Genomic DNA, 23,886 nt, shown 5'->3' on the forward strand with positions numbered 1-23,886 from the left:
TTTTGAAGCCTTCTACCCTACACTTGCCTTTTTATCTCTCTCCATCATCACCTGCTGCTTACCTGCAGAAGTGGCGTGAGCTCGCCTAGTGTGAGGCGTATGAAGTCTCTCTGGGCCTGGGCAAAACCCCGCACACAGCTGGTAAACAGCTCCTCAGCGGCATGGTGGAACTTGGGCAGCTCGTCTAGCAGCTGGGCATTTAGGGCCTCGTAGTTATTCCGCGCTATCTGTAGCTCCTCCTGCACGCGCTTGTCCTTCAACCTGTCGGCTCGCTCCTTGCAGTTATCATAGTCAAGAAGTTTGTCAAAGCGCTTCTGGATCAGTTTGTGGGGCCCAGCAAACATGGAGAGCAGCTGGGTGAGGGGAGAGATGACCAGAGCCTCTGTCCTTTCCTTCTGCTCAGAGATACAGACAGATTTAGAGCCATTTAGAGCAACAGGCAGTCATATAAAAGTCATACGGTATAAAAAATATATAAAACATTTTCCTCTAAAAGAACAATGAACTGTGAAAGAAGTACATCATGCTTTTGTGATAGATTATATACAAAAGAAATTATACACATTCTGTATGGTGCATTTTTCAATAGTGTACAATCCTTTTAGGCCTAAAAGACAGTATAGGTGAACAGAACTCACAAACTGAGTGAACTGCTTGTCACTGATGCAGCGATGGGCTCTCTGGAAGCGTTCAGGGTCCAGCTGCTGCTGCCGCTCTGTGTAGATGTCACAGAAACTGATCGCTGACAGCACCTTCACTGAGGCAGACTCCTGCAGGGCAACACAGACCAGAGTCAGATAAAGATCTAAATCAGTGGTCTCCAAGCATGGTCCTGGAGAGACACATTCTTCTAATACCTAGAATTTAGAAACCTGCAGAGTTTAGTTGCAACCTATATCCAATGAGCTGCCCCACTCCTTACTTAACTCTAATACATCTGATCCAGGAGACCAGTGATCTAGATTTGTTGTACTTTAATAATTTGATGACTTGAATATGAATTAGACCTTGTATAAAGAGAACAGCTAATGCTGCCCCTCTGAAAAAGTTACAGTAGTGGACCTATCCATTAATACAAGTTTTAGCTGAAGAAGACTGCGCACCCTTATGTGCTGTAGGTAGAGGGAAATATCCCTAATGAAGGATTTGATCAGTCGCTCCTGGAGTCTAAATCGCTTCTCTGCTTCATCAAATACCTCATCCTTTATCTGGGGGAGAAGAGAGAAATTATAAACAACACAACTTCCAGAGGTGAACTCTCAGCATGAAATGTAGAGTGGCAATGAAATGATTATACCTGTGGTGAAATTCCAGTCAAGTGCTTCAGATGGCTGCTCACTCTGTTTGATTTTTTGATGATGGAGTGCATGCTTAGCTTGGAAATCTTGTCAATGAGTCTGTCCTCATCACCTTTGCGGTACTTCACCACTATGAACATTAGAGGGCGCACTGTGATTAGCAATCAGCGACAACTACAGTACACACAATAGGTGTAAAAAAGTTAGTGAACACAGAAAACTGAGCGTGTATGTTCAGGCTGTGTCCCAAACACTTACCCAGGTCCTTTCTCCTTTTATACTCATTGATGTTTCCATTGATCTCTTTAACAGAAAGCACAGCGTCTTCCAGCTGTTTCCTGTCATGGTGGGACTCTGGCGTAGCATTCAGCAGCTCCATTAGTAGCAGGGGGTAACGCATCACTCTCTGCACAGGCTTTATCAGGAATGAACCCAAATTTATGTAGTTTGTTTTTCCCCTGACAAAGACAAAGAGAGGATTTCATTAGACTGTACAGTCATTAAGAAAATAACATACATGCCTTTTCATCATTGTTTTAAAATGGACAATGACCGTGTCATTTTTCATCCATCAATCAGCAAAACATGTGTCTATCTATACGTTACAAGGACAAATATAAAAAAATGAGGCTAAATAAAGATACTAAAAGGGGTAAATCTAATTACTTTGTCACTTCCGATTGATGGAATGAATAAAGCCCATTTCACAGATGATGAACAGTCTAGATTTATGAACTTACAGTAACATAGTAATGTTGGAAGAAAAATAATGTTATAAATAAATCAAGTCAATCTGGGAATAACTATATATCCCTGTTTCTTCCACACTGAGATCAAATCTGCAACAAAGCAGCAGAACAGCCTAATGGTTTAAGACCATTATTTGCTTAGAGACCAGGTTAATATCTTTAAATCATATCACCAGATAGCAGTATGTCAGTTGCCAGAAAAAAGGAAAACCATTTGATAAAAAAAATAAATTAAAACAAGCAAAAGTTCCACTTGGGGGTAAATTCTGACTTGACATACGATGTATATATGAAATTCAAATCCTTGCACAGATATGCCATTTAGAGCTAAATGGGTGTCTTCAGTCAAGTCAGAACGCAGCCCTAAGAAGGGAGAGTGATAACAACCAAACACATACAGCACACACAAAGGACTTTAAATAGACATTCCCATTGGTCATACACATAAACAGAAGGAATGGTTATGAGGGTTAATGAGCATCATGCATGCGGTCAGGCATTTTACATGCAGCTGCTTTGCTTTAGACTTACCACCCACGGTATATCGCTCTGTCAGGAGGAAGGGAGAGAAAAGAGAGAGAGAAAGACAGTTCAAAACGGATGATGCTGGGTTAAAGGAACTCTGTCTATGTTTGTCATCATGTAACTACTACTCATACTATAATAAAAGGATAGCATGACTTTGAAGGAATATTCCAGCATTTTCCGGCCTAATCTCTACCTGCCACACCTGTAGCATATAGTCATTTACCAATGAAAATAATTTTCATGCATACTTAGAAAAGAACAGCAAACCTACTGACTTGGAACAAACATAGCTGCTGAAAATAAATAAATAAAGAATACGGCATACTTTCATTGTACTTTTTCATGAACTGTACTGCTTCACTGCTTGAAAGCTAGATAAAACTTCCTAAGAACAACATTGGTAAGACATTTTCTCAAGTCAGTCACATCGCTAGACCTGTATTATTAGAATTTAATAGTTTTAGTTTCAAATTCACTTTATATAGTGATCCATTTTAAACATTTATTCACATAATTTAGCAACAGCCCAACAGTTTCTACTATATGCAAGCAAATGGAAGCACATCCAAAACATTGTTTGTGGTCATCGTCTTTATGGTACAGATACAGCAGATAGAGACTGGTTTCAAAATGTTGGATTATTTCTTTAAATTAGTTGCATTTGTTTTAAGAGTTAATAAGAGTTGACCTTCTGACGTACCAGGTAAGAACAAAGTAAGCAAAAGGCCAACATAAATACGAAAGTCAAAAAGAAAAGTGAGCTGTGCCATGTTAATAAGTTCTCCGTTGCTGAGGCAACATTATGTGGCAGTGACCCACTTTAAGGAAACACTAAGCCTGTTCTGGGCTCCTGCTGGCCCCACACGGCTCTCCCGCTGAGGGAAAAATGAAATGTCAGTTTCCTCTGGCCCAGAGTTCTCACATGGCTCTCTACTGTCTCATACAGCGCAAAAAACCTTAGCAGGACCCATAGCCACACTTTGCACTGATAATACACACTTATTACAGTAGGTTGCCCAAATAAAAGCCTGGCTAGAACTACCACTGCCTAAAGAGAGCTATTCCGAAATAAAAACAAAAAAAATAAAGATGGTACTGAGATAAAAGAGAGAGGATGCATTTAGGCCAAAGTGCAGAAAACAATGAGCTACAGAATGTATTTTCCATTCTCCTTGTGAGGTATGTTTAAAGTAACTAAACAATCCAATAATAACATGCTTCACTGAATACAGCTCGAGGCCTGACTGAAAGAAGCAGTGAGACCATTAGGCTGGTGAAACTAGGAGAGTTACATTCTTCTCTGGTTATGCTTTACTACACTATGACAAACAATGAGCAAAGCAAAACCAAAAAGACAAATGTATTTTACTCATAACTTTTGTGTTTTACTCATAAAATACTCAGACATACAAATTACATTAAAATTCATAACATGAACAGGAGACACCAAAGACTCAGATATTAAACACCATCAATTAAAATGAGAGCGCGCGAGAGAGACCACATCCTGTTCTTGAATTCCACAGATACCTCAGTCCTACCATACAATCCTTCTGAAGGCTGACAGGAATCATAATCACTGCATCAAGACAAATTTAGACTCTTCTGCCTTGTACTAAATTCATTATATCGGTTTCAGAAGTAGACCTAAAGGACCTGAACCACAATAAGACCATTTTCAGTGTCAGTTTAACACAAAATAATCAGTGCACACAGGATCTCACACAGTGTATCACAGTTTAACTAACCACAAAAATGTGAAAAAAAAAAAACAACCAAGTCTGTTGTAAGTAGTACTGTCATGTTTCAGACCAATTCAGACATGCTCTGGTGCCACTCCATGCAGCAAGCTGACTGTCTCCAGGTGCGGTAGAGACACTTGTCTTTATTTTCTACTAACCTGAGGTTCTCCAGGCATTCCAACACATGCTTCTGAATGTTCTCATCTTTCTCATAGGTCTCCAGCAGTGAGATGGCATCATTATGATTCTGACAATAGACCTTATACACCTCCTCCAGCTCTGACTTGAAGTCCAGGAACACGTTTCCTAGGAAATAAAAGACAGATAAACCTGAAAAAAGCCTTCGGAAATGGATGAATGATAATTTGGCTGTACCATGAAACTTAATTAGTAAGGGATATGCTACATGATTATAACGAGGGGAATTTAAAAGGTGCAATTCTTACCTATAGAGTCCGTGTCCTGAAGTGCTTCATTAAGCCGACTTGAGAGATCAATTACAGAGTCGATGTTGCCAAAAAGACCATCAAAGTCTACATTCTGGACCTTGATAAAGTATAGATATTACTTTTAAGAGCAAAGACCAAAACCAAAAACACACATCTTTGTTATAGATGCCTAGACAATACTAGCATTAGAAGCATGTAACCGGACACAAACATAGTTTTAGGTTTTATAATAGCAGGTGAAATTGGCTCTTTTACAAGAAAATATAAAGTAATTAATACATAAACAGCATCAATACAAAAGTGATTTGTTGGAGGCATGGCAGAGAATTTTGGAGCCAATCCTGTGTACTTCTAGATCTAGATCACAAGGTATCGTTAACATTTTTTTAAAAATAAGAAAACGTTGTAAAGGACCCATATTGTGCCACATTTCCTTCACTTTTTTTTTGAAGTAAAAGATGATGTAGTGTGTAAATGTTAAAGTTTAAAAACATACCGGTCAAGTCCCAGTCCATTCAGTCAATATATGAAACCTAAGCTGCTTTTGTGATGTCATGGAAAAACAACCCATTTACATATATGTGTCTGTTCAGTCTAGATCAGGGTATCCCCACCCATTCACGTTGAAGTTACAAGAAGGATTTCACCTGGAATGCTTTTTTTTTTTAATTTTTACCCAAATTTCTCCCCAATTTTAGTAATTTCCAATTCCACCCGCTACTTGGGACTCCCCCAATCACACAATGCCACCAACGCTAGGAGGGTGGGGCTAGCACAGGCTTCCTCTGAGACCTGTGAAACCAACCACCGCTTCTTTTCGAACTGCCGCTCACGCAACGTCACGAGACGCACTCGGAGGAAAGCGCCAACCGCCAGATCTGCTACGTCAGCTAACAGACGCCTGTACTGACTAGTATCGCGTTGTGTGATGGGGGGAGAAGGGGGCGTCCTACCCACCAAGAGAGAGCGAGGCCAATTGTGCTCTCTTGGACTCCTGGCTATGGACGGCTGTAGCATCACCAGGGATCGAACTCATGATCTCCTGAAGATAGGGCCATATGTGTGTGTGTGTGTGTGTTTTATATATATATATATATATATATATATATATATATATATATATATATATATATATATATACACATACACACACACACACATATATGATCTCTGTTCTGACTAGCTGCTCTATATTGTGCCTCATTCAAAAAGCATTCCAGCGCAACGGTCTAAGCGTTGGCTCTATCTTCAGGAGATCGTGAGTACAGGCGTGTGTGTGTGTGTGTGTGTGTGTGTGTGTGTGTGTGTGTGTGTATATATATATATATATAAGGCATATATATATATGCCTTAAAGGTACAGTAACACAAAAACAGCCTGTTTGACTAAAACGGATAAAGAGATTTTGGAAAATTATCATGCTGCGTGGCTTTAAATAATGTTTTTAGATGCCTAAAACTTTTGTACAGTACTGTATATGTGACAACACTTATAGCAGCACTATATTGCTTCTTCTGTACTCACCTGCTTTTCCTTTAAGGGTTCAATGATCTCTTCCTTACACATCTGCAAGTCTTTTATGTAGTCTGCCTCAGTCTGCAGAAGCTCCTCTTTGACCTTTGACCTTTTCTCAAGCATTCTCTGCTCAGGGTCTTCTGTGGAGGCTGCTGAAGCTGGGGCTGACTCTAGAGATTTAGGCTGGGCTGAAAGCAGCGTCATCTCTAAATGAATACAGAAAGTAAATAAATTAGCAATTAAATCTAAGATATTACCTATCTGCACCTTGGTGAAGTGCTTGGGCTTGTAGTCAGTACGCAGGTCAACTGCCAGTACTGAAGTTATATGGTCACGTGATTAGTCATTGAATTGATAGTCACTATGTAAAATAGGCATAAAAGAGTACTAGACAATGATCAGTGTTGCATTGGGAAAGGGAAAGAAAAAAGTGTCAGTTTACACAGCATGTCGCCGCTGACTGTCCAGAGGATGTCACGCTGCAGGGAGAAGTCTGACTGCTCTCTGATCTTTTCTCTCTCTGCTTTGAGGTCGGGTTGAGTAAGATGGTGGGATTGGAGGGGACAAGGCCGCTCTCATGCACCAGTGGATCCCCACAATGGAGACTAAAAGAGGCCTTTGTGGGAACACAAAGAGCTGCCATAGCATCCACTGAGACATGGGCTTTTTTAGGGCTTGGGTTGCTCTAGATTAGGCTGCAAGAGCCAGAAGCAAAGTTTCCTACTATTACAGATAATGAGGACTTTTGGCTGTGAATCATTTACTCTTCACATATACATTTTTCAGTAGAGATGTGCAAATACAGCTGCAAACTGCAGGGCTCTTTAATTGATAACTCAATTTAAAAATAAATTTGGCCTCCTAAAAAGAAAAAACACATGACCGTTTTGGCTAAAAAAATAACAATCAAAAATTACACAGGCCTACAAAAAATATTACACATGATTGTAAATGTAATAAAAATATCAAAATGATAAACTGATTAAAAGCACTGTTTTTTGCTGATCAGCACAGACATGACCTACACCCCTACAGGTCTGAAGACAGCAAATTCACATTAAAACAGAAGGGGAAAACAAAGTCCCCACCAGCATGACCAACTGTTCTATGTTAAGGAGGACGTTTGATTTTGTGAAACTCTTAGTATGTTTATTTGTTAGTTAACTGTTAGTATACTGTCAGTTTACTTTTATATTAAATGTTTTTATTTATCAACCTTTTTCATTTAGTTTTTTTTCACCAAGTGTGTCCTGATTTTCAGTTTTGGCCAAGGATTTTTGTTTGGTGCATCCTTAAAATTCATAGACTAAAACTGACTTTTCAGTGGACTGGTGTGAAATAGTTTTCAGTATTCATAGTGGTAATGGCATGGTCCTATTTGTATGTACTTCTTGTCACATGGTGTTATGCATTTTTTCCAATAAAGCTTTTCAAGTATAGCAAAAAATGGCTTTTCATACTGTTCAGTTGGCCCCATTTTTATTGTTTTGCCAAAGCAAATAACTGATTTCTTGTATAATCACTAGTGACGGTCTGAGACTACAGCAGTGTACATTTTACTGCTTTAATTCCACCCACACCAGCTGAGTTGAAATAAGTGTGTTTTGGGCAAACAGTAAACTTTGCAGGGGTGCGTCTACTTCCACGACTGGAATTATCAATACCTGCTCTACGAGAAAAGCAACAGGTGTGTGTTGTAAACTCTGAGACTATTCGGGGTGTGTTAGATCTAATGTGGTGACTTGCAGTGACATCATGCTAAAATAAATACTTCATGTTGCTGCGTCATTCAAAGAGCAGTATGATATTAGTTTTTGAACCAAATTGCACTTAATTCATTTAGAGACGTGCTTACTAGCACTTCCACAGGGGTATGAGAACAAACTTAAATTTCCCAATTTTCTCCACAATTTAGTTGTATAAAATTCCACCCCCTAGGTAGGACTATCCTAATCACACGATACCGTGACAACTGTGGGATCACAGGGGATAAAGACACTTTCGGCTGAATATGTGACATGCTTAGACAATCTCAGGGAAAACCAATAAAACACTTTTGTTCATGATGAGTGCCACAGAAGGATGAACTCAGGACGCTGCATGCATGCATGTATTGTCAGGTCTGATAAAATTAGTGTGTTTTTTAATTACTTTATTATAGTCTGGTAATATAGTTAGGGATGCACTGATAACAATACTGGTATCAAGCATCTGCCCAGTACTATTCTCATTTATTTGTACTCATACATCGATGGAGTTATCAACATCTGGTAACATCTGTAACATCTGATACCATTTGATCTAAGCTGAGTGTACACTGCTGTGCCAAAGAACAAACAACTTCAATTGGCAGTGAATGAAGGGCTGCTGTACAGTGAAGTGTTGCTGATACTGTGGTAGGTGGACACAAAGCCAGCAGTCACTTTAAACACACTACCTACACTTCCTCAGTATGGTTGGAGACATGTGGGCTCACAAAACAGAGGTGAAAAAGGTGGCACTTGTGGATCTGGAGTCCAAATGTACTGACTTTTTACTCTGTTTGGCTGATTACAATTGCCGGGTATAAACGTAAATACATAGATTTTTATGAAAGTCCTACTGTGTACATCACCGCTTAGTTTTAGTTTCATTACACAGTACTTTCATTGCACAAGTTAGCAAAGCTGCTGTAATACTGTGCTTTCTCAGTACTCGGGAGAGCAGTGTATTATTTTGAATGAAACAGCTTTACAGATTATTGTCCGTAGACAGAGCTGTCTGTAGAGGCTGTGTTTCACTTAGCATGGACTAGGGATTTTTGTACCGTGTGAATATATAAATCATAGGCTTTGTCTGTACATGATGGTCTACTCAAGTGAACAGTGTGTGTCACAAAAGAATAAGGTTTCTTAAACTGTGTGGTGTATGTCTGGGTTTGCAGGACATTCAATTACAGCTCAACCAGCCAAACAAAAGATTCCAACAAGACATAAAACTCAAAACGTTAGCTTCTACAACTCCAGCAAAGCAGGAGGTCACCTGATGAAATGTTTGAAGACAACTGTTTAAACAAGAATAATCTAGTGTACTATAGCTTGTTTCGAGTGAAAACCTGCAGCCACACCAGCCCTTTGCATGTAAGCCTGGACACCCCTGTGTTAAAGGTTGCAAATATTCAAATGGCAAGAGTGGCTGAACCACCCGTACCGAACAGAAAACTTTACATCATGATAAGGCAGTCTGCAATAAGGCACTGTTTGCATTCTCTTTAAACCTAACAACAGTAGAAACTATAGTGAATCTATATTAGCAAACTGTCATCTATTATGTTCAAGGACAGACACCAGGAATATATCGCTTGACCTATCCATGTGCTAAGTGACCCACTTCACACAAAATTCCTAAACAAGCAAAATCTCTCTCTGTATCATATATACACACATAAACACACTCACTATACAATACAATCTGTCCTGACCTACTTTTGCCAGAAGGTAATACCTAATCATAACTAAAAGGCAAAAACTAATCATTGTCAAAAAATCTTCAGTATCTCTACATCAATTAATTCACCAAACTGAAGTTCACTTTACTTTAAAAATGTCTCAAGCAAAAACCCAGACAGACAATACATTTCTATCTGACAAAAACACCAGCACACAGGCCATTCACTCCTAGTTGTGACTCAGTCACCATAAAAATGCATGCTGGAACCAGCCATTCAACCTGCTTTATCAATCAACAACAATGAAATGAATGAGCTGTACAAGGATGTTCAGAAACCGGAAGCTTGAGTCACTAAAAACTCCCATGTGCAACGCAACTACTTAAACACTATAATCCAGGCAGACAATGTTGAACTAAATTTCATGGCAATAAGAAAGATTTTATAGATCATAAAGCATCAACAGACCATCTATAAAAGTGTGCACACCCTTAAAAATAAAAGTTCCAAAATGATACTTTGCTTAGACAGCTCTAGAAATAACCTTCAATTGGTTTAGAACCTTTAGATTATGTGGACGTTTTTTACACTTTAAAAGATTCTTCACAATAAAGGGGAATTCTACCCATTTAACCTATTTTTCTGCAGGATTAAATTGTTAAAATGTAAACAAAGTCATTCTAAGTGGTTTGTTAACAGTGGTGGTAGGAACTGGATGTCCAAAGCTAAAAGCTACCTCACAAAAAATATTACACAAAATGTCTCATCTACTGCACTGCTCCAGAGAATCCCTTTGGCAACTTTATTTTCAAGCATTCTTTGATTTAACATGAGATCCACAAGAGAGAAAGAAGGGAAAATTAAATAATAAAAAAGGAAAGGGATTATGTGTATATGAATGCTTTCTTGTGTGAGAGGACTATGCATGAGTACTATGAAGACCTACAGAATGTGTGCCAGGGCTCTTACAGTAACGTATGTGTGCCATGGCCTGGTGAATGGTTGAGTGGATAATCCCAGACAGACACACAAAAGCCTCTCTCTCCCTGCCTGACGTGCAGTGGAAGTAATTGCTTGTGGCATTGTGTTTGGTCCCCTTTCACAATGCTGGCCTTGCCAGCCTCCTCCATGCAGCCCACATAGTGCCCTACTGGGGCACAAAGCGCACACCCAGGGGTGGTACTACAGAGCCTGTCCTGGTCAAAAGTTTGACCTTGTTAACAAAGTCCAGTAGTGTGGTCACTGGTTATAAATCATTATGCCTGACCATAAAAGATCAGATACCAAAGGAAAGGCATGACATACCATGCATGGATTTCATGTGTTGTGTATTCTTTAAGGATGATTACCATTCTCACTGGGGAGGAGAAAAAAAAAACATTCACTCACTTTTATTCAGGGCATGTCAAGCCAGATTCAACAAACATGAGTTTACCAAGTTAGCAGATGAGTTTACTAAGTTAACCAAGATTACAGCTGTATGCAAAAGTTTGGGCACCCCTGGTCAAATGACAGGTTTTGTTGAGCTAAGTGTGTGTGTGTGTGTGTGTGTGGGGGGGGGGGGATGGGGGTTGGGTACACATGCTCCAATAAGAACACACGTCTACACATTTTAAAGCACAATTACTGTTTATTTGCTGAATTTAAACTATTGGGAAGAAATGAAAACATAAACTGTTGCCTGTGCAAAAGTTAAGGTGCATTTTATGTTGTATTTTATTTTCAAATATATTAAATGTCAGATAATCAGAAATTGTGCCCTAAAATTAGCAGAAAAACACCATATTCAAGTTTGTTCACTGTAAAAGATATTCTAACTTATTGTTACTTAGAAGATCAACAAAACATGTAGTTTAACTGGGGATAATTTAACCAGGGAGAGATACACACATGACTCAGGATGAATAATTGTACATCCAATGCAATACTTTACAAGTGCTTGTTTTGATGGGATTTTCATGACTGATCAAACATGAGACCATAGTACATCAAGAAGAAACAAAGCACTTCCAATAACGGAAACCCTGCGCTCACACCACAATCAAAACCAAGCAGATTCTCAAACAAAGATCGGTTCGTAACTTTAAAATTAGCCGGTAACCCTATGAACATGTGCAAAAGTTGTGCAGTGAGGCAAACATTACTAAGAATTTAAGGGGTCCTGAGGCCATGCTCAACAACCAATCTCAATCTCTGCTACATGTCACAAAGTTATGAGGGTACATCCAAAAGGCAAATGCAACTACTAATATTTGCTTCATTCTTCTAGAAATAACGTATTCCGTTATAAAGCCACAGTAAATTAGCTGTGCATACAGTACACTATCCCACAGTATTCCATCAAAACATCGGTCAAGTTATCATAATTAGATATTTCCTCAAATTGTACAGCCAAACTATGGAGCATTGGGTTTGAATATTGTGAGGTTTACATAAATTAAGTAATTACTTAATTAATGACTTAATACATCAGGTAAGGGCAGAACTAATCCCACTCAAAGCTCACATTTTTGCTTTCAGCTAGTTTAATCATCAAATTATCAAACGATGGGTGTAGATGTTCTACTTGCAACACCCCACCTTGTGCTACCTCTTTTACACAGACTATTTCGACAAACAATCCACCCCAGCCCTCCGATTCACTATGCAAGGTATGCAAAAAGACATGCACAAAATTACCAAAATGCACTTAGCAAGGTCATAAATATGTCAATATGTTGAAGAAAGAGTCTTTGCCCATCCTTGAAATTAAGACCCTAATAACATGAATTGACTGATCCTCTTTGGTTTCACCCACCTGTAGTTACCATGTGAACACACACTTGTCCTCGTAGAGGCCATACACACTCACAAACACCCCTAGGTGGCGAGGTCACGGGCAGTGCATTCTCCTGAAGCTGAGAGGACTTGCTCTCTCTCTCACTGTGTCATCATGAAGAGCTCTTTCTGTGGGACACAAGCTCCATTCTGAACCTGTATTACCATGTGAATGCATGGGAACCCACGACTATTACACACAACCCAGTGAGCACAGCCTCTGCTGCGTGCGCACACACAAAAGTCTGGAGCTGGAGTCTCCACGCTTACACTCTCACAGACTCATACGCATCACATCAACTCCAGACCATGATTTCAGAGTGACCCATCCCTTATAAGGCCCCACCCCATTTTTACTCCAAATTCCATCAGGATCTTAAGGACCTCTCAGTACGGAGGCCCCTCTATGTCTCAGTGCTCACTCAGCCTTTTGTTCAGGTGTTTCTAAAAGCAGGTGAAGGATCTATTTCCTTGGGCTCTGGACTGAAGCTAGACCATTCACTCTTCAGATGTATCTACAGAAAGAAAGCAGCACACTGACTGACTTGATTCATTTCCACATGAATAAAATACATCAATGCAATTAGTGTAAAAAGCAAACAGGAACTCATGAATACATTAATAACTTTTCTTTAAAAGTGCCATGGCCTGGTGAACCTCAACAAAATGTGGTTACATTCTACTGTGCTGACATTTAGCTGTATTTATACTAGTATTACAGACTGTTTTTACTGCTAAAACCTCACTTAATAAACAGTTTTAAACAACTTCCTTGGCTGACCAAGACTTTTGGATATGTAGCTAGTAAGAATGTTCTAAGCCTAAACCTAAAGTTTTATCTTCAGTAGCCACAAAAACTGTTTTCATCCATGTTAGTTTTTCAAAAATGATACATGCAGATTTTGTAAAAGCACTTCAGCTTGTCAGGACCATTTTGTTGATCCTAAAATTCTAACTAACCTTACTTTTCTCTGGTTTCCCATCAAGTCAGGAATACAAAGTCAACACTCAGTTTCATGGATGTAAACTTGTAAACACTGTCTGGCCAATAAAGTTAAAGAACTTAAAAGTAGTCACATGAGTATGTGGGTACTTGTTTTGTTGCATATTGAAACTGGTGTGGTTTATTAGCTGCCACTCTTGGTCTGCCCTCTCAGCTATTTGAGTATCACCCTGCAGTCTAAGGTCACACACTATCAGCGCTGTGTGCTCAGCACAAAGTTCACACAAGAATGCCCAGTTGCCATGGATACATGTGCTAGTGGACCTCTTGTATTTTGCCAAGACTGAAAATGAGTGGGGGAGCAGCTTTTACACAGAAGGAAGAAGGCTGTGTACAAGCCACAAACTATGGCTGTGTACTATGTGTGCGTGCGTGCATGTGGGTGTGTGTGAAACTGAGATTACGCGCACTTAACAGCTCCAGTGGCAAAAAGCAATAAACAAATGTCCAGCCCAGACAGCTTTAAAGCATTACGTCGCATTAAGCCTGAGATAAACATTACATCACTATAAAAACGTCAAAAAGAACATTTGCACAAATGTAAATCTGTTGCTTCAAAATACATGTATCATACATATCAAAAACATTGTGTTACCAATTCATGGGAATAAAATGTTTACGTCACTTTAAATTAAATCACTTTTGAAAAAGCATTATTATAATACAACAAGGATTTCCATAGCATTCCTAAATGGGACAGTTACTAGAGTTTACTATTAAACTCTATACAAGTATGATAGATCCCAGTAACTCACTTTCAAACATATTTGTATGGCACTTATTTACAACAAGCACTGTCACACAGCAGCTTTACAGAAATCCAAAGCCAAGCCCCAAGTGAGCCAGCCAAGCACAGTAAGAGGAAGAAACATTGAGAGAGGCCAAGACTCAAATGGGGAACCCCTCCTCCTCTGTTTAACAAAACAGTTCTGCAGGAATATCGTGTAAAAGTCAAAGTATTATAAATAGTTATAGAAGTACTATACAGTCCTGTGTGGCTGTATGCAAGTTTGGGCACCCTTGGTCACATGACATTTTGTTGATTTTCTAAGTGATAACAAGTACACATCCTCTAGAGAGAACACTGTTTAATGTACAGTTACTGTTTATTTGCAGAATTTAACAAATTGGAAAAAATAAAAAACTACACATTCTATAGTCCATTTTATTTTTTAGCAATATGTTAAAGCAAATACATAGAAATTCTGCACTGACATTTGCTGAAAAATACCATGTTTACATTTGTTGCCTGTCAATGGACATTAATAATTTATTTTCACTTAGAAACTCAACAAAATGTTTTTTGACCGGAGTTGTTCAGATTTCTATATACACCTGTACAAATTCTATTTTTTTAAATTATACTACTACATTTTGTTTTTATAAGCCATGTGTTTTCAAAATTTGAAAGCAGAATCATGTCCTGTTACTTAAAATGCTCTACCGCAGACATTTTCTCAACAGATACTGCTTTCTGGCATGTCAAACACAGGTCTATATTCTATTGTTCAAAAGGCTGTGGGGTCACATTCCTCCTCTCCCTTTAGTTTTAGTCAGGCTTCTTATCAAATATTTCTGTGAGCAGAAGAACCCACACTGTAACACACCCGAGCCAAACGTGTGCAAGAGCATTCCTTAAGCCACTCCACATTCACTTGAAATCTTGTGTTTTGTGACACAGAAAAAGTTACACGGTTTCAAACTTAATATGCAAAAGAGTGCTCATTAAATGTTAACCATGTTGACCAACCTTTGATCATCGTGATCACATATGAAGACTGGCAGCTTTTTTTCCCCCACTTACTTACTTCTGCTGTTCTGTGTTAATGTCAGTGAAGGCCTTTAACCCCGTTTTGCAAGAAGGGAAGAAGTCTTATGGAAACTGATGTCTAATCTCTGTATCTCTTGATTGCCTCAGTGATCATGAAGGTAGCAACTGCGCATTTATTATTTAAAAGGTTCTCACTGGTTTGGCTGTTTACGGTTGACAGGTTGAGTTGCTTTAACCTCTGATAAGTGCATATCAAGAAGTACAGTGCAGTAAACATAACAGTGTGAGAAGAATGAGTGTGATTTGTTGCATTACACAACTGTATGAGACTGATTAATGTGCTCAAAGCACAAACATGAAAGTTCACACTAAGTGACACTACATGTAATCCTGCAACACTGAAATTAGTAACTGAAGTGCAGTGCATTCACCGTTAAATTGCAGAAGCTTAAACTGCTATTTTAATTCATTTATGATTAACAGCTTAAACTCTAAAGGACCCATATGTGGATCATTACTTCAGTCCCTGATTCTCATACCTACAGAACTTACATAAGTATGTGTTTTAGAGTAATTACCAAATATTTATAATAGGAGTTGAATGAACTGAATAATAAGAATAGTGTTGAACTGTGAGCTACAGAACGAAGTGACAACTTGATCCAGAATTACAGCCACAAAAACACTGGCTCCCATCCCAGGGAACATTCTGAAATCCCTTCAAGGCAAAAACACAAATCCATTCACAATCTGACACACTATATATCAATCACAGTGCACCACTCTTTTGTTCCATACCTGTGAGATATAGCTTACAGAACCACCTCTTTCCCACCCTGATAATGCTACAATCACGTTTAAAATGCATGTGTTTGTGCAGTGTAAGTCATTTGAGCGTATGTAATCTCCTGAATAGGGCCAGATTAGCATTACAGAGATATGCTGTAATTACATGCACACTAACAGCCCCGGCCCCTTCATCTAGGGCCCCGACGGGACAAAGCACGATGTCCAAGCACAAAAGAGAAGAGTAATATACAGCTCCATTGAAAGGTTGTGCTCCACAACGAAACAGAAAGGAGAATTTCCCAGTGGCATGGATCCTTAGCCTGCTGCTGCGGCACATCAGCACTAAGCTGGGCAGCCTGTCTGCCTGCTGATAACTGGCCACAGTAATCAGCGCTCTTCAGAGCAGGAATTAAAGCCGTATGCATGACTGCATTTTGCTCACATTTCAAACCTGTTCACATCTGTATATCAGAGATCAGCTGAAAGCAAAGGGCTTCAGTTTGTTAAAAAAAAAAACTTTGATATGGCAATATAACCATAAAGTCATTTCAACAAGTGGGCCGATAAGCTCAAAATTGGTCATGCTCAAAAATGCATGAAATCTACAGTCAGTGTGAGGGTCAAGGGTTTTACAGAGATGGCCTGTAATGGTGGCTGTTAAGGTCTGTGCAAGTGTTTGTTTTCAGAATAGCTGACCTATATTAACTAGCTAATTCCCTTCTTGGCTCGTGACTTGAGGCTTTTGTCTAGCAGGCTGGCCTTCACGTAAAGTTACTTGAAGGCTGTCTAAATGTTGCCTGAAGGTTTCCGTCTAATCCCTCTCCAGCCCACCCGCAAAGGCAGCTGCACATGGATTACTAAGGCCAGCAACAGGCGTCTCGGCAGAAACACACACAAAATTCACCGTTAATTATGCCAGCTGGCCAAGTTTACCATCAAAGAGCTCTGATGCACCCAGTAAACTTGACTGTTTTTATTAGCTAACCGCACTGTCAAAGTTATAACCCAATTTTAGATGTTAGATCAGTTTCTAAGTAAGCCAATTAGATCTTTAAGTCATACAGCCACCCGCACAATACCCTTAAAGCTGACCGGCAACCATTTCAAAGAGAAAATAAATTCTTAAAGCTTAAGACCTACTGATTGCATTACTATGTAGTGGAGAAGCAACTCCATTTCTTCTTTATAACTGAGAACAAATTGCAGTCTGGGGGGTTGGTGAAACTCCCCAAAGCCCAAAAGAGCTGACCTCAGACTATGAGTCAAGTTGGGTCAGTCTGATCCTCTCTGCAGTCCCCCATACTCCCAGCAGTAAGGATATGCTTGTTGTGGAGGAGGGTCTCTGGTGCCAGGCACATCCCAGCCCCAGACAGCACCTCTCCTTAAGGCTTTCTTGCCTCTACCATCCCCCAGCGGGTGATGACTGCAGCCTTGCACTACAGAGGATTATCGTGGACTCCCTTGGCCACCTGCTCTATGTTGCACACAATACAAGAATCTTTAAAGCAAAGGTTTATACAAAAATATTACATTTACACAATGTTTCCCTTTGCACAAATACAGCTGCCCAGCAAAGGCAGGTTTTTGGTTTTGAGGTTTGCTTCTCTAATTCTGCACTATTTTGCACTGGAGGTAATTTAGCTTAAAACACATGCTAAAAACATGTGCCTCAAAAACTGCACCAAGTAATTTAACAGTCTCAAATAGTAGAAGTATGTGGTTTCTTCACACTGCAAAAAGAAACAAAATTTTATCATATAGTTATAAACAGTGGTAGCCACTGAATTTTGTCTGCACTTTTGTCCATTTTATGGATATCAGTGTCAGAAACCATACAATCAAGAGAGATTACATGGAATGCTTTAGGCAAATTACACAATGCTAACAAATGGTTATAAGCTTTCATTTCTTGTTAGCTACATTACCTCGTAGCATCAGTGCAAAACTAAAATGCAAATACCCAACAAGTCTCAACAGATCAACTACCTCTGGGGCAAGGGGAAAGCTGCATAAATATTAGGGATGCACGATAACATTGGAATCAGATCTGTATTTGTACCAATCTGACCAATATTTCAAATCAGTTTTTGATTAACTATTGCACAGAACATTTAGCTGGGATGTTGTGGTGAATTTTATTTATTTTACTGCATTATACAAAAAATCTGGTTGCATATAGGATCAAGTTTTACATTTCATGTTTGTGTATCAGCACTTTCAAAAATGTACTTGAAAAATATCTGATATTACATGAAGTATATGATATTATCTGATATAACATGGACTCATACTGGTGAATCCTTAGTAAATCAGTGTTTTGGCCAGACTTGTACTTTAAGGAACCATTTATCATTACACTACACTACAGACAATGATCACAAACAGCATACCCACAAAGCTAAGATCACAAACAGCATACCCACAAAGCTAAGTGCTCTGAGGGGTCAACAGCAGAAAAGGGACTACAGGATGTTTTGGTTACATTCTCAGTGCAACAATAGACTAGTCAATACCTTAAGTTAGTGGTGAAAAAGTAAAACAGTAAATCAGGTTATTTTCAAGATATAACATCCGTTTTGATCACCGTTTCAAAAATATTCCACAGAACCTGACTTTCCATTTTTAAGACATAGGAGTGTCAAGATAACATACTATCAAGAATTTAATGCAGAGGCATTTGTTACTGCAAGACCAAACAAGCCTAGGTTTGTTCAATGTGCACATGAACTTTTCTCAAGCAGGTTTCTGGCGTGTGACTTAGACACAGTCACTTCCAGGAAAGTAAATACTGAGGAAAAAAAATATGACAGAGAGAGAAAAACATGAGAGAGCGAGAGAGAGAGAGACAGAGAGAGAGAATGAAAGAGATAGAGTGCAACACTCTAAAGTGAAAAAAAAACCTGCATGACTAGTTTCCCCACCCTGCGTCCCTTAAAGATCACCTTTCTAATAGAATCAGCGAAACTCTCTCAGCGCCATTCAAGAAGCCAGACAGCCTAGTCTTACAAACACAAGTATGCTGGTGACAGCATCATCAGCACTTCTGGCATTTCCTGAATTGATTAGGTACTGTACCAGGTACCATGACACCGAAGGTCAGTCTGGCTGTAAAGGAAGGCGAGGTCCATGTGGACTCTGACACATAGCTTTGGCAGGCCCACACAGACAGTTACTTAACTTTTCATTTTATTCTATGACCTCTCTGGATATCCGCTGTGCCCTAAAGCTGTTTTCTGGCCCTGTTTCGACCTCTGACTAAGGTGTTGTGGGACTGTCTGTGCTGTTTTACCTTGCTTCTGTTTCCTGTTGGTGGCAAACTCAGACTTCCTTAGTGAGCTAGGTGCCGTTCTCCTGTAGAAACTGTTTCTGTCCAGTGAGCCCATGTAAAGTGCTTTCCGGTTACGGCCTTGGTGTTCCGGATCTAGTCTTCCTGAACCTGGACAAATGTTTTTGCTGTCCTCGTGATCAAAGTTGTTGAGAGTGACAGGATCTTCATAGCTCCTTCTCTCTCTGACTGTTTGCGTATGGTAAACATCCTCTTCCCATTCCTTGCTGTGTTTCCAACTGCTGTAGTCGCTGTTGTAACCCTCTTGTTTATGGTCTATGGAAGCAGACCTTACTTCTTTGTAGCGCTCCTTACTTTTCTGGTCATACTGATCATCCCCCTCTTCCCTGTCTTCAAAACAGTCTTTTACTCCACTGTCATAGCGGTCATCTAGCCTATAGTCCCTGCTGTCTTTCTCCCTATAGTCATATTGGTCAGCATCTCTTGGCCGGTGTTTTTCCCTTCGCTCACTAGGATCCTGTTCTAGGTGGCCCTTTCCTCTGCAATCATACTGGACCTTCTCCTTGAGCTTGTAGTGGTTACCTCTGCTAGAATCACAAAAGTCCTTAACCTTAAGATCACCCCGATAATTTTCATAGCGGCCGTTTTCAGGGTCCTCAGTGTCTGGGTTTCCTCTGTACTCATGGTCTTTTCTACGGTCATCAATGTCTTTCTCCCTAGCTTTATAGCGGTCTCCTTTCTTTCGCTCATAATAGTCATTTTGTCTTCGATCATTAGTATCTTTCTCTCTATAAGCAAAGCGATCTGCCTTCCTATGGCCTAGCTCACCCTCTCTCTCATTATACCGGTCCCCCTTCCTGTAGTTATATTGGTCCTTCTCTCTACGATCACATCGATCTGATTCTCTGTGATCAGAGAACTCTTTCCTGTGTTCATGGTAGTCTCGTTCTCTATGTCTGTGTCTTTGTCTAGTGTCATAGTAATCCCGTTGTTTGCTTTCTTTCTGGCCACGATGGTCATGTGTGTCCAGTTCTTTCTGGTAATAATAATCACGGCCTCTGTCATCATAATGATCCTGCTCTCTGTAATTGTCTCTCTCACGGTCATAGGAATCTCGCTTGTCCCGCTCGTAGGTGTAGGCATACCGATCTCGCCTGCTGTAACGTTCCCTCTCGTCATAATATTCATAATCATCCCAGTAGTCGTACCTGTCTCGATCCATGTGGTCAGCACTCCCCTTAGTCTGTGGGCTCTGCACATAGTCTCTGTCCTCTCTAGGCTGAGCATAGTTCACATCTTCTTTAGGGACATAAAAGCAGTGGTTAGCAGCCCACTCCTGTGACCTCCTGGGATCTTGAAACACAGTCTCAGGTGTGTGGTAGTAGTATGGATTCCTCTGCTGTGGAAAGCTTTCTCTGTATGGGATCCTGTCCCAGTCCTCATATTCCCAGCTGGGCTGACGCATGCCACTGGCCTGCCTGATGTAGGCCTGGTTTTCTAAATGGCCTGGTGCAGGCCTGAAGTCTTGCGGGCATATGATCTGCTGCTGCTGTTGCTGTTGCTGCAGGTGCTGCTGTTGCTGGAAGTGCATCATTTGGATGTACCTCTCCCTCTCCAAGTTGTCACTCACCAGCTCTTCCACACTCTTCCCTCTTTGAGGAGGAGCCCTGCAGAAGTCCCAGGGCACTGGGGTAAACACCATGGGATGTTCCAGTGCCACCTGCCCCTTCATTTTGCCTGTAAGGATGACCCTTTCACCGTTAATAGCTGCTTTAGCTCCTCCAGCGTCGGCTGATCACACCTTTGTGTGCAGGAATCCACCTGTCAGACATGGTCTCGCTCTTTCAAACTCTCTCTTTTTCCCCAACTCTGCTTCTCCGTCAGCTGCTAGAGCAGGACTGTCTGAGTTAAGCAGTGAGAAACTCAATCCCTCACACCCTCCGCCCACCCAGCCAATAGGAAGAAGGTAGAGCAGAGGGGAGGGAGGAAGGAGGGAGGAACTCAGGATAATTACTGAGCAAAGTCACATGAGTGGTGGATTACAAGATGGCTGTGATTGGCTAGAGTCTCTGTTTGCAGAAAAACAGAGGCTGGTCTTCACAGAAACATCTCTACAGAGGAGGCAGGCTTACTTTAGAAACTTTCTGGAGAATTTTCAAACTTACCGCTGTCAACAAATCCTCTTCAACTTTCTGCTTTTTGGGAGAAAGCAATTGTTACTCCTCTGCTTTGCAAACTCTATTCCTCTCAAACAGGATACCATTCTGTTCAGTTCCAGCCTGATTAGCATAACTTTCAGAAGCTGCTCTCTGATGTGTAAACAGCATATGAACACTTATGCGACCCACATTCAGAGAAAAAAAACATTCCCATGATCTAATAAAAAACTGCTTTCAAGTTTCAGTGGAATGACCTGGGAAAGTTGGATGCAAGCCGATTATTCCAGAGACCTCTGTGTGGTGGAAAGTGCCTGCACCCTCCACAATGAGCTATTGTTGAGGGCTGTCTCTCATCTCTGAGGCTGTGGCATGTTTTAGTGTGAGAAAAAAAACAGCTATTCATGCATTCTAGTATAGTATATCCAGCGCTTTCAAACCAATAAAAGGAGCAATTATGAGGGACACAATTTCAAAGCTTTGGTTTTACTCAACCAGTAACAAAACAAAAAAATGTTTTGGGCAGTATAAGCATAAGCATTAGCAATGCGCAACTATAATAAATATGCATACAAGTTCTCTACTTCTAATTTTAAGCACTTTTTCCTCACATTACAGCAAATATCACAGAAACCGAGTACGCATACGTTTTACACGTGCAACATTCCTGTTGTGTAATGGTGGGTAGAGCATCATTTAATTTACATATGCATGCATACCCCCCCCCACCCCCGAAACTAGTGAAATAAGCACTCTTTTATAAGCAACAAATATCCTGTTCTTTTCCTTACAAACAAGCAGTTCCTTAGAAACAAGTTAATAGCTGCACTCAAAACAGAAATCAGAATAATAGCCATGTTCAACCAGGATACAAGGAAGCAGACAGCAGTTTGGTGGTTGTTGTTAATATGGGAATTACATCACTCTGCTGTTTGAAACACTTAACTGGATGTCCCAGGACATAGAGGCATTGCCGCTGAGAGAAAACATGGCACATGTGAATCTCATTTAAGGACACAAAAATACGCAAACATCATATTCTTTCATTTTGGAGTGCTGGGAATATCCTTCAGCGTTTGCCTCACGTCAGTGTTACACTTAGTAAATCACTAACAGAACCCAACAGAATACAAATAGCAGCTGCACCTATACTTAGTGTTAAAGATATGTCAGTAATACGCTTCTCTTCATCTGTGTTATTACTCCACACTCTTCCACAGCATCTCTCTCAGCCACTCTCAATTCACTGCTATTAAAAGAGACCTCTTTTAACCTGAAAGAGGCTCCGGCACAGAAAAGCTGGGAGCTGAGACTGAAATGAGCAATTCATGCATTTTCTTAGAAGCCAAGTTGGTTCCCAGTTAGAGAGAGGGATGTGGGAGAGGCAGCCGGAGAGGAGTAGATACACACACACACACACACACACACACACACACACACACACACACACACACACACACACACACACCAGCAGCAGAATATGGTATATTCATCATTACTGTGATATCAGAGTTTCCTGTACTGATGTAATAAAATTCTGCAATATGAAAAAGAGCCCTCTAACCAAAGTGTTTTTAATGTGGGAAACATGGTTCTAGATAAGTGTTCCATCAACTGAGGAATTCATGTAATCTAAGAAAAGTAAATTAGTTTGGTCAAGATAATGCAGACCAATCACAAAAGTGGTTAACCAATGCATTATTAATAGGTCTGTCAAACAATATTTAGTGCCGTTATTCACAATCACATTCTCTTATTTGCTCTAAAGAACATAAAATCCAAAAAAGAACTTTTTATAGCTATATGTGGGAACAAAAGAATGTTCATTAGTATGGCTTTTATTACTTTCAATAATTTGGATTTTTGAGCATTTGTAAGAGTTCATAAATAGACATCCTGTTAACTGCAGTGAAGGAAGAATAACATAAATAAATAAAAAATAAACGAATGGAGTTCGGTACGTGACAGCTTTGGTGTCACAAAAATATGAAAGATAAAGCTCTGATTAGCGTCTATATACTCATTATCTTCCCATGACAAAATATACCTGAATACTGATTTTAGAATCCCTAATTCATAGGTCTCCTGTGAACACTGCTCAGTGTAGTCTGCTGAAGACATCTTTCAGTGTTTTGTAACTGATATCACTGGTACCTTTGCACCAGAGCCATTTTCCTTGTGTGTGTAAAGCCGCTACTACCTTGTGCTGCCACATATATGCATATATATTAGAGCCCGACTGATTTAGGGTTTTTAAGTTTGATAACGAAATCAATATATATTTTAAAATACGATATACTGATATTTCAGCTAATATCCTTTTTTTCTTTAGAAATACACTACATACGCAAAGATT

General features: G+C 39.9%; 1 protein-coding gene across 3 annotated transcripts in view; it reads right to left on the bottom strand.

The window, feature by feature from the left end:
- LOC108426495 (dynamin binding protein) overlaps nt 1-23,886 on the bottom strand; it is a 59,319-nt gene that overhangs the window by 3,402 nt on the left and 32,031 nt on the right. For 2 of the 3 annotated variants that reach the window (XM_017696027.2, XM_017696028.2), the window contains exons 5-13: nt 6,291-6,487; nt 4,764-4,863; nt 4,476-4,623; nt 2,579-2,596; nt 1,557-1,756; nt 1,298-1,428; nt 1,104-1,208; nt 639-770; nt 63-395 (exon numbers count right to left, since the gene is read on the bottom strand). In XM_017696027.2, coding sequence (XP_017551516.1) covers nt 63-395; nt 639-770; nt 1,104-1,208; nt 1,298-1,428; nt 1,557-1,756; nt 2,579-2,596; nt 4,476-4,623; nt 4,764-4,863; nt 6,291-6,487 — 1,364 coding nt within the window. Of the gene's footprint in view, nt 1-62; nt 396-638; nt 771-1,103; nt 1,209-1,297; nt 1,429-1,556; nt 1,757-2,578; nt 2,597-4,475; nt 4,624-4,763; nt 4,864-6,290; nt 6,488-19,377; nt 21,263-23,886 lie in introns of those variants that run through there. The other variant, XM_017696029.2, reaches the window with a different exon arrangement.

This window comes from Pygocentrus nattereri, chromosome 13 (assembly GCF_015220715.1).
Source record: "Pygocentrus nattereri isolate fPygNat1 chromosome 13, fPygNat1.pri, whole genome shotgun sequence".
Lineage (NCBI taxonomy): Eukaryota > Metazoa > Chordata > Actinopteri > Characiformes > Serrasalmidae > Pygocentrus > Pygocentrus nattereri.